The following is a 17768-nucleotide window of genomic DNA, read 5'->3' as shown; positions in this document are numbered from 1 at the left end:
GAGCGTCTCTTTGCTCTTCAGAACTAGATTGGGAAGCGAGGGGGTTCTTGTGGCTCGAGGGATCTGCGCAAGAGGATGGAGGTAGGAGGGGGCTGCCCCATGGCTTGGTCCAAGCAAGAGCAGGTCTGATCCTCTGCCTGGGGTGCTGCTGGGTGGGGTGGTCCCATCCCGGGGGGGCCTTTAAGAACGAAGCATCTGCCGTCTCTTATCCTTTCAACCCTCTTCATGCTCCCCTTGATGTTTGCAGCTCGCCTTTCGGTCGCTCATGCCATGACCAAGCTTGGCAGCGTTGACAGCCTGTAGATAATGTAGTAACCTGAGAGCTTAGGGTGAATTCCTGGGGCTTTCTTGGCTTATTTCTTGTGTTTTAAGTCCATGCTGGAACATTCCTTGATTGTCAGGGTTCCTTCTCCTGGGGGGTGCAGAGGGCTCCTGGGTGTGCCATTACCCATGTTGATGTGGCAGATCCCTTAATTATCCCATCAGGATTCCTTTACATTGTTTTTTTTTGTGTGATTGAGTGTTGGGCAAAGTTGTCTTAATCCCCGTGAAATCCTTTGTGGATTTGGCAGGGTGTGACTTGAGCAGATGTATTTTCTAATGTGTTACAGGTACGTGTGCGGGGAACCGGCTGCCTCGCGTGTCCCGGTGCTCCCTGCACCAACTCTTGGGGACAGATTCACCTGGCTTTTCCAGGGACCTAGCTGGGGGCACCCCTAGGAAAACAGGCCTCCCCTTTCTTATCAGGGTGTCATTCAATTTGTCCCCAAGGCCTGGGGCTGCTCATCCCTCTCCGAGCTGAAAGGGGGACCAGAAGCAAGGGCCCAGGTGAGCTGAGCAGAGCCCCGGCCTCTTGGCTTGAGCTTCACTTTGGACCTGCCTAGTCCTACATCTCAGCTCGAGGAGCCCGTGGTTAACAGGCATCTAAGTGATTCTGAATAATGCTGACAGGTTTTTGCAGTCCTTGTGGTAATCTGCTCCTTCCAAGTGACTAGCTCCAGCCTGGCTCGTGGGTGCCAGCTGCTTGGCCGCATTCTTTCATTTTCAGATCATGCTTTGGTCTTAACCCTTCCATGCCCCCCTCCCTTGCAGGTGTCGCAAGGGCTGATACTTTTGCAGCTCCCTCTCCTTGCAGGAAGCTCCTTCTTCGTTGCCTTCCTCCTTGCATGACAAGCAATAGGTGGAAGGGGCTGGGGAAGGAGGAGAAGGGAGACAGCAGGGGATGCTCTCAGGGCCATGAGCATCTTTGGGGTGCATAGGTGGTCAGGCTTGCACCTGCACAGTTTGCAGTGCTGACAGTTTGCAATAGTTACTCTCTGGCTGGGCTCCTTGGCTTTGCCTTGGCCTTTGGAGGTGCTGCTGATACCCGGCAGCGAGCGGGAGCAGCCCCTTGCTGCCTGTTTGCACTGAGGGCTTGCTGGGCAGGTGGTGTCCGTCTCGTGCTTGGACTTCCTGCATGTGTTCTGCTGCCAACGTAAGGTGCTGAAACGTGTCCTGGGACAAAGTTGTCCTCTCCTGCTGTCCCTGATGCCACAGGAAGCATGACTGTGGGTTTTATTCCCTTTGGGGGCAAAACCACATTCATTTGGAGTGTGTGCCGTGGGCTTGAAGCTGCTTCCCCTCCAGCTCTCCCTGGATGATGCCCAGGCTGCTGTGTTGAACTTGCCTTTGTGCGAGCCCTCCTGGTGCCCCAGGGCTGGTGGGATTAAGCCCCCAGGTCTCTGTTTCCCTCTGTGCAATGCTGGGAAGGGCTGGGGATGCTTTGGGTTAAGCTCAGCTCCCGCATCGCCCCGGGCTCTCCGTGGGGCAGCACGGACACTGCGGGAGAGCATCCCTCGCCCCGCTCCCGCTCGCAGCCCCCTGCCCGCACCCGCGACATCCCCTGTTGCAGCGCCCGGCCTCGCTGCCCGCCGGCCTCCGTTGGGGCGGCCGCCTTCCCGGCGTCCCCCCGTGCAGTGGTACGGTCCTGCCTCCAGCGCCCCGCGCGCCCTGGACCTTGCTAGAAGGGGAAGGCAGCGGCGCAGGCGGCCGCCTCCAGCCCCAGCGCCGCGGCCTCGGGGACCCGGGCTCCATCCCCGCGGCGGCGAGGCAGCATGACCCAGGGCAAGGTAGGACGGAGGCCGGGGCTGGGCCTCTCCTTACGTAAGGGCACAATTGCGGGGAAAGCAGCGGGGGTAAGGGAGGGTGGATGGGGGGCATCCCTGTGGAATGGGGCTGGGGTGCTCGTGCCCTGGTGGGTGCTTGGGGGCTGCTGTGCTGGGTTGGGGGTGGCAGGGGAAAGGGGGGGACAGCTGTGGTATTGCAGGGTTGGGGGGGGATTTATTTTGGCTGTTTTGATGTTGGAGCTGTGGCTGTTTATTGCCTCCATCCTGGGCTTGGATATGCCCTGGTCACCTTCTTTCCCCATGCAAAGAGCTCCGGATTTGGGAGATTCTCCCATTTGGGAGCCCGGAGCGGGTTTTTGCATCCTCTGCTGGCACCATGTGCTGTTGCCATAACGACAGTGCCCGGATGCAGCGGCCGTCCAGCATCCCCGCAGGTGACACCCCTCCCCGCGGCTCCTGGGGTGCACCCCGTGATACTGGACAGCCTCCCATTCTGACAGGGGGCAGAGGACCCCAGTCTCTTCTCCCCAGAGGTCAGATTGCTGGAAGGCGATTTGGATCATGCTTCCAAGGAGAAGCAAGTCCTCTGGTCTGAAAGTGGCTCCTTGCTGGAATTTTATAGGCCAAAGGCTTCAGCAAGCTTGTGCATTTGTATGTCCATCTAGGAAAACACCTCTAGCTGCAGGGATAATTTGGGGAGTGGAAGGATTTAAGTTTCCGTGTCCTACATGTTCAAATTGCAGCTGGTAAGTGTGACGCGGAGCCCTGGTGCCCTGCCAGGCTCCTGCTGCAGGGCAGTTTCTGAACCCTTTTTCCCACCTCTTTTCGCTTCCCTTCCCGCAGCTCTCCGTGAACGCGAAGCCCCCCAGCGCAGAGGGGCAGGGGGAGAAGAAGGATGCGGCGGCCGCGCCGCCCGCCCCTCCGACCTACGAGGAGGCGACGGCCGGAGAGGGGATGAAGGCGGGTGCCTACCCGCCGCCGCCGTCCGTGCCGCTCCATCCCAGCTGGGCATACGTGGACCCCAGTGAGTCCCTGCAGCGGGAACGGGGGCTGCCGCTCTGCGGGGGAGTGTGGTGTGGGCTGGCTCATGCAGGACATCAGCCTAGAGCTGTAAAACATATATATATTTGTGTGTGCGCACGCACCAACTCCTCCAACAGCTGCAGCAGCTTTTCCAGCTTCAGCTTTCCAGATATAGGACTTGATCCCCAGCGCTCTGCCCCTTTCCTGCAGCCACTTGGTTGCTTCGCAATATTGGGAAGGGGATCCCAGCCGGATCTGCCAAATCCGGCCCTGATGCAAAGCGTTTTGTGGTCACTAACATGCCTCCTCTCTCCCGCTGGCCCTGTTCTTGCAGCGAAGCTGCTGCAGCAGCAGAAATCAGTGCAGTGGCATCGGTGTCACACAAACGGCTTTTCTCCCCTGGGTGCCACGTGCAGTCCCCACCCGGGGCCGTGGCGGGTGCACAAAGGTCCTGCTGTGCCCTGGCATGGGGGCAAGCACCCTGGAGCGGCCAGCCCGGCTCCGGGATGCGGCAGCCGATGGGGACAAGCGGGCAGCAGCCGCGGCGCTGGAGCTGCTGCTCCCTCGCTCTGCAGGCAGGACGGCAGCAGCTGCGCGCAGGTTGAGGATTGAGGAAGGGGGGGAATGGAGCACGTTATCCCCTGGGATGTTCTGCATGAGCTGGTGGCTTTGCAGGCTTCTCTTGCTTGCCTTTAGGGGCCAGAAACAGAGGGGTTAAATAACCTCTCTGCTTGCCCTAATTACCACCTGGATCCCTTCCTAATCTCCCTGAATTAGGAGTGAAGCCCAGGGGGGTGCCGGGGTTTCTGGTGTCTCAGGGGCTTGTGGTGCATCATCTCCTGCCTGCTGCCCTAACGAGCCCGGCAGGATTTCGGCTGCTCGGCCGTGCTCCGAGTGTCTCTGCGTCCAGCCCTGCTGCTGCCTCCATCTGTCCCTGTCCCGTGATGCCGGGAGAAGCTGGAGGGAAGGGACATGCATTTCTGGCTGGAGATGCAGCGGCAGGACGGCCTGTGCCCTGCCCTCGCAGCAACCCGTGGGCACAGAAAGAGCCGGCTGTGGGTGGGAGGCCACAGGGATGCTTGCCTGGGGGGAGGAAAACCTGCTTGGTTCCTCGGAGGCATTTAGGGACCTAATTTGGCATTTAGGTGCCTTGATTGCTTTGACGCAGGAGGCGCTGGGCTGTCCCCGAGCTGCGGGTGCGCTTGGTGACGGGATCGCCCAGCAACGCGGTGGGGAAGCGGCGTGGGGTTTGTCCCTGTGGAAGGGGACGCAGGAGACTCCTTAGGCATGAGAAGAGCACGTGGGGTTTATCTCCTGACAGGCTTCTCAGGCAGATGAGGCTTCTGCAATAATAAAAACGGTGAAATGGAGGTGGTTTTGGAGCAGAGCCTTGAGCTTGGCCCTGGTGCCTGAGCCTGCAGCCTGAGCCTGGTGCCTGAGCTTGCAGCCTGTCCTCTGGGTCTGAGGGTCTTGCTCCATCTGCCTGATGGATGTGAGTGTCACCAGGCCTCCATCCCTGTGTTGGAACTGGTTAAAACCCCTTGGGAAAGCAGGGATGGGAGCCCCAGCAGGCAGGGACACGGCTGCATGGCTGGTGCAATTGCACAAGCCTTGTTTCTATAGGGAAACCCATCTGGGGAGGTTTGGATGCAGGAAGTGATTCCTGCAAGAGGAACAAGTCTCGTGGGGAGACTAACGTGCAGTGATAACTGGGGGTTATCATTGGGGGTTTCCTTTGACCTGGGGCTCCTGTTGGTCTCATTCCTGCAAGGCAAGTGGGGAGGCGGCAGCTCTCTAGGTGTCATTAAGGCCTTGGGAGAGAGGAGCTGCCCCCAGTGTCCCAATCAAGCAGTGTTCTGCAGGGGTGTTTCCCACCTCCATCCATCCTCGGAGATGCTCCTAATAAAGTGCAGGAGCGGGAGGGAAGCGAAGTGCATCTCTGTGCCCACGGAGGGTGCATCTCCCCAGATCTGGTGGTACAATAGGAAAGATGTTGAAATCTGGATGTCCTGACGTGGGGTTTCTCCCTGCGTGGGGGCTCGAGGGGAGCCCCCCTAACCTGCCTGTGTCCCGCTTCAGGCAGCAGCCCCAGCTACGGCAGCGGCGGCTACCCGGGCGACACGGAGATGCTCACGACCTTCAGCTGGGACGACAGGAACGTGCGCAGGGTCTTCATCAGGAAGGTACAGCGTGAAGGGCCCCTCAGCCCTGCCCTCCAAAGGTCCCGGCTCCAGGGGGGTATTTAACCCCCTAATGGAACAGATGGAGCTTGGCTGGGCCTTGGAGCAGATCCATCACACGGTCTCTCTTCCAGGTTTATGCCATCCTGATGGTCCAGCTCTTGGTCACTGTGGTTATTGTCGCTTTCTTCACCTTCTGGTAGGTTTTCCCTCCAGCAGTAATACAGATTCTTCTTTGTGTCCTGTATGTGACCTGCTCCTACGTATCTCTTAGGGGAGTTGTCTGTTACTCAGATATCTAAAAATCTTTCTCATGTGATTTAATAGAAGTAGAGGACCCTGAGGTCATTCAGCCCATCAGGTGGCCCAGGTACCATTGCTGCCTGTCCCAGCTGGTGCCTTGTCCCTTCTGGGAGCTTGGTTCTGAGCTCCTGTTTTGTAGCTGGGCACCTTCTCCAGCATGTGACAAGTCTCACATGTGAGAGGTAGCACCAGTACTTTTCCCTTGGGAGGTATCGAGGCCATCGGCTCCCTTGCTTAGGGATGAGGTTACCTCTGCTCGTGGCGATGGACACCCTGGGCTCCGGCCGCCGCTCGGGTGACCGAGCGCTTGGGCCCTGTGCAGATCAAATGGCAGCTTGAATAAATAAATGATCTGCTATCAGCTTGAGGAGCTCAGCTCCTTAATCACCTGGAGAAGGCAGCGGCTGTTCCGCTGAGCGAGGCTGACCGTGTAATCGATAACAGCAGGGCCGTCCTTCCTGCGTGGCAGGTCTCATTTCTTCCCAGGCAGTCGCTCTGCTGGGCAAACTCTGCTGTGGTGGCAGAGTGGGGTGGCCCTGACACCCTGAAAAACCCATTCCTGGTTTTAATTTCGCAGTGATTTGTGAAGTGATGGACATGTGTTCACCCAACGCTCCCCTTCTCTGTGTTGCAGTGAGCCGGTCAAGGGGTACATCCAGATGAATCCTGCCTGGTACTGGGCTTCCTAGTGAGTATCGGTGTCCTCTCCTCCAGCTCCGCACATGCCAAATGCCTCTGGATGAGTCTGGAGCGGCATGGGGCTTTTTTCCAAGCTTGTCTATGTCTTGCATGTGAGGAGTCATTCTTGCATGTATGGGTGCTGGTGAAAAAGCCATCTCCATCCAGAGATGGAAACGGGTCTGAGGGACAGGAGCTGGATATGTGAATGCTTCTGGCTGGGTGGCTTGCCACTCTGAAAAAAATATTTGCCCTGGTAAATATGTGAGTGTTGTTTACAGAATGCAGCAAAATCAGGGAAACACTTCAGAAATGCAGGGGAGGGAGCAGAGAGGATGCTTGGGATACTTTTAAGGCTTAAACTGGGGGCTGTTCCCTTGCAATCAAGGAAGCTGCCTGGGTTTGCACCTCATGCCTTGATAAACACCAGACACGTGTAGAAGGGAGCAGGCAGGGTTAAGAGGAGGAGAGGAGTTTGGAGGTATTAGGGTGTTTCTTACCCCTGTCTGGGTGCAGCTGTTTGGGCTGGCTCGTCACTGCGGAGCTGCTTTTGGTGCCCAGGACCTGGGATCCTGTCCATTAGACACGGTTGGACCAAGAGGTCAGCGAGGGGGTAGCAGAGGCTGGGCCTCTGCGTTGAGATATTTGTAGTCGTGCTGCTCCTCGGATGCCGCCTGAGTTAGTGCTGCTAATTAAGCAGGCAGAGCGCACGACGCAACCGACTGTGAACGAGGCTCTGTGAATCGGGCTTTAATTAGTTCACACCCAAAGCATGAGATGTGTCCAGGCCTGGAGATGAGACACCGGCTTATATAACTTGAAAGAAAAACAGAGCCAAGATAGCGCTGCAAACCCGGCCCCAATGTGGTTTGGGGTGACCTCAAAGGAAGGTAATGTGGTCTTCTCCTTGGCCAGCTCGCAGGTTGGAGATGGAACATTTCCTCACGGGCTCTGTGGAAGATGGGAGCAAGCTCTGCTCAGGTCTTTGCTTTCAGCTCTGGGCTCCTGTCTTGCAGCCTACCAGCTAGTTTATCATGTGCTTCTCTTCATATCTTCAATAGGAGAAAAAACATATTTCAGGATGGTTGGGAGCAGAATCTGGACTTAGTTTTTGAGCCTCTGTTCTCTCGGCTCCTGGCAGCGGTGGCTCCGTTCCCTCCGTGCTGCTCTTCCACCTATTCAGCCGTGTCCGCTCTAGCTTTCCTGGTTTCCCCGTGGGAGAGCAATGCTCGGGGTTATCTCCGGCGGGTTTATCGCGGCCCGTGGGGTTTGCCGTCACATTCGCTTGTTAGACCCGAGGTGAGCGGCTATCGCGCCGCCATCGGCGGCCTTGGAGCCGCTTTCTCCCCCAGGCGCTGGGTGAAAGCAGGGAGGCAGGTTCCTGCTGTGCTGGAACCCATGGGTGCCGTAGAGAGACGTGAGGGTTGGGGCAGAGGGAGGCGATTCCTCAAGTTGCTGCATTTTTGCTTTGCTGGAGGGTAAAGCCATGCAAGATAAATAACTTCTCCTTGACCCGTGTGGCGCAACAGCGTTAGGCTTGGGGCTGTGGCTCTCTGGAGGATCCCTGAGCTCTTCCTTGGGGACGGGAGCAGGTGGATGTGCTTCTCCTTCACCTACACGCATGGCTGGGGTTTTCCTCCCTAATCTGCCCTTTCCCTCTCTTCCTTGCAGCGCTGTTTTCTTTGTGACCTACTTGATCCTGGCGTGCTGCTCTGGACCCAGGTAAAATGTTCTGTTCCAAGCAACCTGAGGAAATGGAAGATGAATGCTGTGGGCATTGCCAACTGCGCTGCTACGCAGCTCCAAATGTTCATTGCTGGCTCCTGTGGAAGGTCTTCTCTGGTCGCCTTGCTGGGGTATCAGGGAGGTTCTTGGCCCGTTATCCCAGCAGCAGCCTGAATGCTCCCTCGTTCCCTGCGGAACGACCATCTGCTTGTACCACCCCTGCCATACAGACTATAATTATATGATCCATGTTCTGCAGGGCTGCTAGGCAGCGTCGGCCCTCGTGTCGCAGGGCTGACCGGCCTCTGTTTCTTCACTTGCAGGAGATACTTCCCATGGAATCTCATCTTGCTGAGCATCTTTGTAAGTGGCACATCTGGACAGTGTCTGCCCTGCCCCTCCGCCCAGCGGGGGTTTTGCAGTAGCCCCAGGCAGGAGAAGCTCTTGCCTGGCCCCACGTCCTGCAGAAAGCAGGAATTTCAGCCTGTAATTGCCCTGTACTTGAGCCAAAGAGCTATAATGGAGCTAGAAAGCGATAAGCAGGGGAGAAGGGGGCCTCTGTCTAAAACCAGTGCCTGTGGAGGCTGGGGAGAGGTTAGGAGGCCGGGCATGGAGAAGCAGGGACTGGGCTGGGACAGCTCTTGGGTTGTGGTCTGCTCTTGTTTTAACCTGTGCTGTGGACGTCATTCAGTTGAGTACCTGAAAATTGCCCCCCTCATGCGTTGGTTTAAGAGGTTTCACTGCCCTTATGGTTATCCCTGTTTCTCTGATGGAAATGCTTCTCTGCTGCCCTGGGACACGAATGCAGGAGTAAAGTAGTTCTTTTTCCCTCCCAGACCCTCTCCATGGCTTATCTCACTGGGATGCTCTCCAGGTAGGTTGAGCACGTGGTCCCTGGAGCTCTTCCTCTGAAAAACAATTTCCCATTTGTGAAATATTGGGGTTGCTAGATCCTTTTGGAGCTGTTCCAGCAGCCCTGTGAAGCCTGACCTTCCCTCGGTCTCCCTTTGCATGCTCTCTGCTCTCCAGGGGCTATGGTGGCACCTCCAGCAGCAGCTTTTTTTTTTTGTAGTCTCTGGTTTTTGCATCCTTTTGCCTGTGTTTTCCCTGCTGCCATCTGCTCACAAGATCAGCCCTGACTCACGTGGGGCTCTGATGATGAAGCAGATGAGCCAGTGGGTGTTGATGGACGCATGCTGGGGACAAAGAAAGTGGTGGCTTCAGCAACCGAGGGAAAATACTAGTGATATCCGTAGTGAAACCAAAGGGAAGGGACCTGAGCTTTCTTCAGTCCAAGCCTGCTGCTGTAACCCACCAAAGTCAGCAGCAAAAGCCGCTGAAAACTGTAAGCTCAGTCTACAGCCTCTGCATGTTTAAACCCCTCCATCCTTTGCAGCTTTCAAGCCCCCGTGTTATGAGCACGTTGATAGTGCAACAGCTTTCTGATTCCTCATTGTGCTGCTGTGGTAGCTGTCATTTTATTTTTATTGCCTCCTCCTCTCCATCTGCCCGTGGACGTGGATTTTGATGGTAAATTCCCATCTTAGCTGCTCGTGGCTTCCTGGGAGCCGTACACGTGCCCTGCTGCTTACCCTCTGCTATTTAAAGCAGGAGGAAAACCCTTCTAATCCTTCTATAGATTAAGTCTTCCCTTTGGACATAAGTAGGAATGCTGGTGAGGTCAGGGTGACTTCTGCCCCCTGACTCCTACCTTTCTTACATGTCTGCACGGAGCTTCTGCCCTTCTTTAATCGCTCCTGTCCCCATGGGGGTGGTTAGAAACGTGGCTTTGCTGTTAATATTGCAGCTATTACAATACCAAGTCAGTCCTCCTGTGCCTGGGCATCACGGCCCTGGTGTGTCTCTCTGTCACCATCTTCAGCTTCCAGACCAAGGTGAGTGTGTGTTGGCTATTCCCATTGGGAAAGGCACCTTCCATGGGCAGGAGATAGGCTCAGAGAGTGCTGGAACCAAGCAGGGATAGAGCAAGGCTCTGGGATGGGAGCAACGTGAGGGTGCTGTGCTATAAAGTGAAGGTTATAGGGAAGTTGAGAGGTGCTGGGTAAATAATGGGGTAAAAATGGGATCCCAAGATGCTAACATGTGGGGTGAGCCGGGTTTTGGAGGACCAGGTTGGGTACAGAAGGATCCTGAAAAATGGTAATACAAAATCTGTTGGCATGAATATGAACAGCGGGCTTTGGGATTTGAGGGCAGTGGGTGCTGGGCAATAACGTGAGTGTTGGGGTGCGTTTGCTCCACGGTGACTGCTGGGCTGCTGCCCTTGGGGTCCGGTGGGCACCAGACGGCACCGCTGGTGCCCTGCTGGCCAGTCCTGCCCCTGGGCTCTGCCCTCGTAACACGGTGCCCTTTGCCTCCACAGTTTGACTTCACCTCCTACCAGGGTGTCCTCTTTGTGATGCTCATGGTGCTCTTCTTTGGTGGCATCATCTTGGCCGTGATACTGCCCTACCAATACGTGAGTAACACCCTGCATGCCTCCTTCCTTGCCAAGTGCCACCAGTGCTGGGCCAAGGGCGGGAGCCAACCGTCAGCACCAAGCAGGCCACCTTCAAGGGCTGGCCCAACACGGGTGTCCCTGTCCCCCTGGTTGCTGCCAGGCCCATTTCCAAAGGAGCAGCCTGTGACCACAGCTGGTAGAAGGTCTGTGGCCGTGTGGAGAGGCTCTGGTCTCCATCTCAGAGCTTTCCATTAGGCAAGTCATCATCCAAGCAAGAACCTGACAGACTGTGAAAGATCTCGATCAAAGAGGAGAAGGATGGGGCTGCACAACCTCTGTTCGTCTCCCCAAAGGCCTTCTCGCACCTGGCTTTGCTCGCAGCAGCCTCCAAATACCCTCCAAACTCCCCTGCATCTCATCTGGACTGTCTGGGGACCCAAGTTGAGGGCCCCATCTGCAGGAGATGCTCCCCTGTTGCTAGCCCTGGGGTTGGGGCAGATGATTGAACACAAAGGCTCGTGTTTCCCGAACCAGGAGCTGGGCTTTTGGCTGCCTCCATTCAAGGCCAACTTTTGCGTGCACCTCGTGTGAGGGTGAACCAGCTTGTGTTGCCAAGCCGCTGCCATAAAGCGGTTGCGACAGCTTCTGATATCTTAATGCACAGCGAGATAAGCGTAGCTCGAGGCCGTGTCAATTTGGCTCGTCTACCTGGGGAGGCGGGCTGAGATTTGGGCTGGGTGATCTCCAAAGGTCCCTTCCAGCCTTGGGATTCTGGGATCCCTGGGCTGCATCTGCAGTCCGTGGGGACCCCTTCTCCTGCTCTGCTCTGCTACTGCAGTGTGGTGGGCTTTGTGGGACACCGCTGTGTCCCTGGGAGCGGGGTTGGAGCTCGGTCTCGATTCCAGCACTGTGACTGCAGTAGATCCTGGAGTTGTTTCCCTTGGAAGCATCTTCTGCTTCCTCCAGAGGCATCAATCTTGTCTGGGTGAACTAATGCCTTCCAGGATTGCTGCAAAACACGGCTGCAACAGGATAGAGCTAAGTGGTTCCCAAAGACACCCCGGCCTTGTCGGGGAAAGCTCTTTTGAAACCCATGTTTCTGACCTGGAAGCTCATGAGTTGACCAAAGACTAAAATGAGAGGGGAAAATGAGGCACGGTGCCCGATCTTTGCCATGGAAAGACCAATAATAAACCAGGATGGAGCTGGAAGCTGTGCGAGTCCAGGGCTCTTAAAGCACTTTCCCTCCTCCATACCAGCCCTGCCAAGTCCTAATTAACTGGTGTTCTCCCAGCCACTGACTGGTGTATTTGCTGCTTTAGGTCCCCTGGCTCCATGTGATCTATGCCCTGCTGGGTGCCATCATCTTCACCATGGTAAGTGATGGGGAAGGGGTGGGAGAAACGGGTGAATAAACACGGAGTAAAAGCTTTTTGCCCTGGAGGGTGCCCGGGGAGGAAGGAGTCAGGTGTGGGATTGCAGAGAGCTCCACGTCCTCCGCTGGCTCACGAAGAGCAATTAGTGCCGTGATGTCAGCGTGGTCCGAAGGAGGTGCTGGTGTACGTGACGGTGTTGGAGCAGAGCGTGGGGCGATTGGCAAACCGGGGCGCAACAGTGAGCGGGAGAAAGCGGGAACGTGGCAAAAGGCTTCTCAGGAGTCGGGGCAAAGCCGAGACCAAGGCTTGGCTCAGCCACAGGAGCAGGACTGCAGGGTTCGGGCATGACGGGAGGCTGCAGTGGAGAGCAAAGCAGAGTCAGGGCTGGGTAGGTGCAGGGTATGAGTTTCATTAGGGGTGACTTAGAGAGAGACTCTCTGGAGGCTGGGGTTTGGGGCAGAGGGTCTCCAGGGAGCTGAATCACGGGCAGGAGCCCCCTGAAGGCCCCTGGAGCCCCTAGCCAAAATGAGGAGCTGGATTCCTTCGACTGCTGCCAGCCTCTTCCCGGAGCACGTCCCGGCAGTGCCGGGCTTGCTGCCTGGGCGTGGGAGTTGTTGGGAAGATGCTTGGCGTTACCTCGAGCTGGGGGTCAGGAGGAGGGCTGCCTTGGGCAGCAAGGCGGTGCCCATTGGGCATGCTGTGAATAACAGCAGTTGAGCAATTTCATTTAATAGCTAATAAAGTCATTTCAAGAGAGCTCGGATACTTCTTCTCTGATTCACGGCTAAAGACTGCTCTGTAAAACATAAGTGGGCTAAACATCTTATAATTACCCCATAAACTTCCATCAGAACCTCAGCTGGTGCAGTTGGCAGTGCCGGGCGGTCAGCTCAGCTCGGATCTGTCTGTGCAGATCAGTGGTTATTTGTGATCGGAGGCGGCAGAGCTGCCAGCTGATCCCAGGGCATGGCAGAGAAGCTCTGCCAGCTCTTGGGGAGCTTGATGCCAAGCTTTGTGCCACGGTGCCGCTCCTGGGCTAGGTTAATGCAGGAGATGGAGCGTGCGCGGCACGGAGGTGTGGGGTTTGTGCCACCAACCTGTCTCGCCGCCCACGTCTCCTTCCGTGAGCCGTGTCCCCTTGCAGACAGGCTGGGCAGGGGGTTCCTGCCCCAGCAGCAGAGCTGTGGGGGCTTCACGGGTGAAACTGTGCTCGGATGGGATTACAGCTCAGGCAGGCGTTAGCTCTGCTCGGGTCTGCTAGCAGCTCTGCACAGCCTTGCCCGGGGCTGGGGGATGTTCTGCACCTCGCCAGGTGCCAGGTCCGTGCTTGCAGCTCGCGGGACACGCGCTAGCTTGAGGCCAGCTGCAGGTATCCTGCAAGGCCGGGCTGTCCGGATGATGAAACCGGAGTGCAGTAAGAGGAAGGAGTAATTTCTTGGCCCATTTGTTGCTCTGGTGATGCTGAAATGTCTCATTGGAGCAGGACGCTCTGTAACCTGGTGGGGTCTTTCTGAACTGGAGGAAGTACAAGGGTAATAAGTCATCAGGACTGGCTGTGGAGGAACAAGAACTGCTCCGGGGCTGAGCTGCAGGATGTGTCCGGGACGGAGGAAGCCATGGGGAGCCTTGGGAACGTGCATGAAGGAAGCGGGCATGGAGGAACAGTTAGGTTCAGGGCTGGACTATCAAGAGTGAAGGGGAAAGTCATAACTCACCATCAAAGTGGTGTTCTAAGCTTTCTAAGCAGCAGTCATGGCCCATAAAAGTGGTTGTCTTTTCATTGTGGGTTCTCTAAAGCAGCTGGGATAACTCCCGTTAAGCGCTCCCAAAGCGGTGCGTGGCTGTGTCACCGAGGCTCCCTCCTCTCTTCCTGCAGTTCCTGGCATTCGATACCCAGATGCTGATGGGGAATCGCCGGTACTCGCTGAGCCCGGAGGAGTACATCTTCGGAGCCCTCAATATCTACCTGGACATAATCTACATCTTCTCCTTCTTCCTGCAGTTCTTTGGCTCCAGCCAGGAGTGAATGCAGCAAGGCAATGTCTTCTCTTGGCTGGCAAGGCGCATGCTTAAAGGTTAAAAGGAAAAAGATGAAAAGAGGGGGAGAAAAATAAAACCCTACCCTTCCTGGCCCACTAGCAAGCTCCATTCCATCAGCTGGGCAAAGCCCCTGGGTTCCTTATGCAGCTTGTATATATGCTGTTAAATGTCTGTGACCCAGAAAGCAAAGCAGGGCTTAAGTGTTGTGTCTCCTGCTCCTTCTGCTGCTGAGATCAAGCCAGATCGGGGACTGGGAGGCATCAGGCCAAGGTCTTTCCCCAAAGGCTGCCAAAGTTTCCCGTCTGCGTCCTGCACGTTGCGGGATGCTCAAGGGCTGTGATCAGCTCTGCAAAGGGAAAATCATACTCGAAAAAATGAAAGACAGGGAGTTGTGCTAAGATTCTGGCAGGAAAATGAGTAGAATAAAAGGAAAAGGCGAGGGAAATTCTCACATCTCCCCTTTTTCTCTACCTGTGCTCCTTCCATGGGGATTATGGCTCTGTGGTATGCTCCCGATAGGGTCTGCTTTGGGAAAGGCTGAGCACAGGATCCCATAGTCTGGATGTCCTTCTAGCAAGCAGTCCTCTGGGCACAGAGGAACCTGTTGTTCAGGACATGCAGCTTCTTTGAGGACATCCATAATGCGGGAAGACTTGGTCTCTGTGACAAAAAAGGATGAGATTCTGTGACCCATTGTAAGGATCTTGATGCCTTCGTGCCAGTGTGTTGATGCCTGGACACGAATGGCCCCAAGTGGTTCCTGTGCAGAGGCTAAGGCCAAGGTGAATGCCCGTTGCTTGGAAAAGTGGGCACTTCTGCATCTCCTCTTTCGCTCTGGCTGTCTTCCAGCTCTGCTCTCTCAAACAGGGATGTCAGTGAGGGCACGGGATGCCTCGGAGTGTGCAGGTAACTTTCCATCTTCCCTTGCTCGCATTCCCCTGTTTGGGGATCATCTGGCTAATTTCTAACTGTAAAGCTCCAGGGGGAGATAAGGGGCCTTTTGCTCGTATTTAGAAAGCGATCCTTCCCGCTGATAGAAAGCCGTATCTTCCATCTCCTTGGGAATGCCAGGGTAAGTGCGTCAGTGCGCTGCCTCGAGCAGTGCCGGCGCGCTAGCGGGCGGCTCTGCCAAAAGGCTCCATGCTGCACATTCCTCCTCTGCTGCTGCCCTGGCTTTTACCCCTCACATGTCGTATCCTCCTGGCGCACGTGCCCCGAGATGGGCAGAGGAAGAGGAAAGTTACTGTGCAGGGAGGGAAAAAGCTCTTGCTAGCGAAGCTCCCACCTGGGCGTCCGCCTTTGAGTGGCTGCAGTGACAGCAGCGAAGGAACTGCTCCAAAAAAAACCCTTTCTGGGATAGAGGAGACTAGTTAGGTAATGGCAACGTGAGTCCATGACCCACTGCCTTGAATGTTGAGGAGCCAGGCCTGGGAGAGGGCAGAGCATGGGAGAAGCCTCCAAAGCTCACGAAATGGGAGTGCAGAAAGGGCAATTCCTGGCTCAGGTCCTGCTCTTGTCGCAGCCTTACGGGTGCTCCTGAAAGGGCTTAGAGGGGAGGCCCAGCCTCTGCTCCGGCAAGCTGCGGTGTTGCTCTGAGCTGAAGTCCTGTAGGTGTTCCTGCTTTCCAGCTTTGGAGAGGGGGAATGTGGCTGGAGTTAGTACAATTCTCAACCTCGCAAAGTCCAAACAATTGTCCCCTGGAAGACGCTGCAGCTCTGCAGCTGCCCCTTCTCTGCACGGGGCCTGGGCAGGAGAAGCCTGGTCTGCAGCCCTTGCTCTGTTGCCTGACGTGCAGTGGCTTTGCTGCCGCCTGAGCTCCTGTCACCCTCCCGGCTTTCCGCTCCCGTGTAGGAAATGTCTGCATGGCACCTGCAGCGCTTTCTCTGGGCCACCGACGTGGAGATGTCTTGCTGTCCTCCTGTGTCCCCTAGCAGAACCACGGGGCTCCCTTCCTGCATGTCTCCTGGGTCCTCTTCTGCACTGACTCCCTTACCCTTCGCCATCACCCACCCAAGCCAGTGAGTAGTATGGAAACAGATGGAAATCCCTGGAAAAATGCAGATTTTGGGCAAGTTCTTCCTGGGTTCTCCGACCCACTGGGCTGTTTCTCTTGCTCTGTGCAGATGTCCTTTATTGGAGGTCTGCATCACCCAGCCCCTGGCTCTGTATCCCCCTGCCTTTTGTCCGGCTGGTCCTGTGATTTCATTGTAAATAGGATTTTGTATTTTCTCTGAACATTGCTAATAAAGCGTTGCAAAACTGTTCCGCTTCGGTGCGTGCTTACCAAGGGGCGACCCCTGGAAGGTCTGGTTGCACCGCTAACATCTCGCTCCTTCTAAAATGGGAAGAACAGACAAGGCTACAGGACGACCGCCCTGTCCAGCTGTTTACAACTAAGTAGCTTATTCTCCATGAAGCAAAAAGGAAAAAAAAAAAAAAAAAGTTGGGTCCAAATATTTGAGAATGGAGGGTTAAGGGGTTCCCTGGGGTGAAACCTCCCTGTTTTCTTAGACTCAGGTTTAAAAGTAAGGGGGATGCACAACCCTTCTCAAAGGGATGTTCCCCACTGCCTGCAGAGAGGAACCTGAGGCGTGAAGCTTTCCTAATTAATTTGACCTAAATTAATGCCTACTTTGGGAGGAGGCGATTTGCCTATCTATACCCATCAGCAATGGAGGGATAATTAGTCCAGGCTGCTAGCTCTCTTAGACCGAAATCTCAGCTGCAGCATCTTGTTGCAGCAGTTGTCTGCACCTTGGATGGAGCCTGAAAAAACGGGTGCGAGTTGTGGCTATTTCCAAAGCTTTGCTTCCCGCAAGGGGATGCAGAAATAAGCTCCGTGGATGGGGGAGACTTGGGATCCTGGGGTTTGGAGCAGTTCGGCGGCGCCGGAGCCTCCTGCGCTGCTGTTTTCTCGCTGCATCTTTATCTTTGTCATCGCGGCCGCCTTTGGTGCGGTGAGGAAACGCTCTGCTGGGGCTGATTGGGCCTGCGCTGCGGGATGGCGCTTGCGCAAGGACGGCCGCGGCGGGGAGGTGCCCCTCGGCATTTGCATGAGAGCTGTAATTAGTCGCTCCCGGCGGCTGATCCTGTAATTATCCTAAGGAGAATCAATAAAAAGCCAATCGTTTGGGCAAATGTCAACACTCGGCTCTTGAGGAACTGGGCATAAACGTATGGGGCTTCAGGGGAGCTGTGATGTCCGGGGACCCCTGCGAGGGGTGCAGGGAGAGAGAATGGGGGATTTAGAAGGGATTAAGGGATGTTGGAAAGGGAAAGGCTGGGATGTTTCCCTGTCTGCTGCAAATAGGGATTTGGGGGCCCTAAATGCAGCCAACGGGATGCAGGTGAGAGCTCGGGGACCCTCCTGATTTCTGCTTTGGTAAAATCAAGACATCTGGGGCTTTTTCAGCCCAGTGCAGGTGTTGGGCCCAGGCCTCGGCCTGGCGTTCCCGGCATCCTGGCGCCCTCTGCTTTCGGCACCGGGATAAGGAGAAAAAAAACAGGGAAACGAAGCGTCACGGTGACAAACGCGACTCCCGGCTTCCCTCTAGCGACGTCCTCCCCACATCGCCCCTTCTCCCTCAGCAGGGCCCCGAAAACTAAAGGAAAAGACCCAAAGCGGCCTAGTCTGGGCCTGCACCCCCCGGGGGGGGGGTGTCACCATGGCAACGTGGGGCAAAGGTCACGCCCGGCCTGGCTGCTCTGCTCCTGCGCAGCACCGCCCCCCAGAAGGGCGATTTTTTTAAAGCGAATTCTCGAATAATTCGTGTTTTTAAGGCTTTGCCACAAGCGGGCTCGGGGTGTCGTGGTGAGGGGGCTGGTGCTGTCCCTTATCGCCATCCCGCTCCTTGTCGCTGTCCCCCTCGTGTGTCCA

The 17768-nt window shown here is 56.0% G+C and overlaps 1 protein-coding gene across 2 annotated transcripts; it reads left to right on the top strand.

Moving 5' to 3' along the window:
- FAIM2 (Fas apoptotic inhibitory molecule 2) lies at positions 1–16118 on the top strand. Of its 2 annotated transcripts, none has more exons than XM_026047327.1 (12): positions 1–81; positions 2949–3129; positions 5208–5311; positions 5443–5507; positions 6246–6299; positions 7961–8011; positions 8338–8377; positions 8851–8888; positions 9822–9909; positions 10398–10493; positions 11798–11851; positions 13728–16118. In XM_026047327.1, exons 1-12 carry the CDS (start codon positions 76–78, stop codon positions 13875–13877), a joined length of 927 nt encoding a protein of 308 aa, XP_025903112.1. In that variant the 5' UTR covers positions 1–75; the 3' UTR covers positions 13878–16118. The 2 variants fall into 2 exon arrangements, with proteins under 2 accessions (XP_025903112.1, XP_025903111.1); XM_026047326.1 differs by lacking the exon at positions 1–81 and adding an exon at positions 2053–2108.
- The last annotated feature ends 1650 nt before the right edge of the window (positions 16119–17768 follow it).

Source organism: Nothoprocta perdicaria, unplaced genomic scaffold, assembly GCF_003342845.1.
Source record: "Nothoprocta perdicaria isolate Ctin4 unplaced genomic scaffold, notPer1 scaffold_491, whole genome shotgun sequence".
NCBI classification, from domain to species: domain Eukaryota; kingdom Metazoa; phylum Chordata; class Aves; order Tinamiformes; family Tinamidae; genus Nothoprocta; species Nothoprocta perdicaria.
This window is presented reverse-complemented; position numbering and strand designations above follow the sequence as displayed.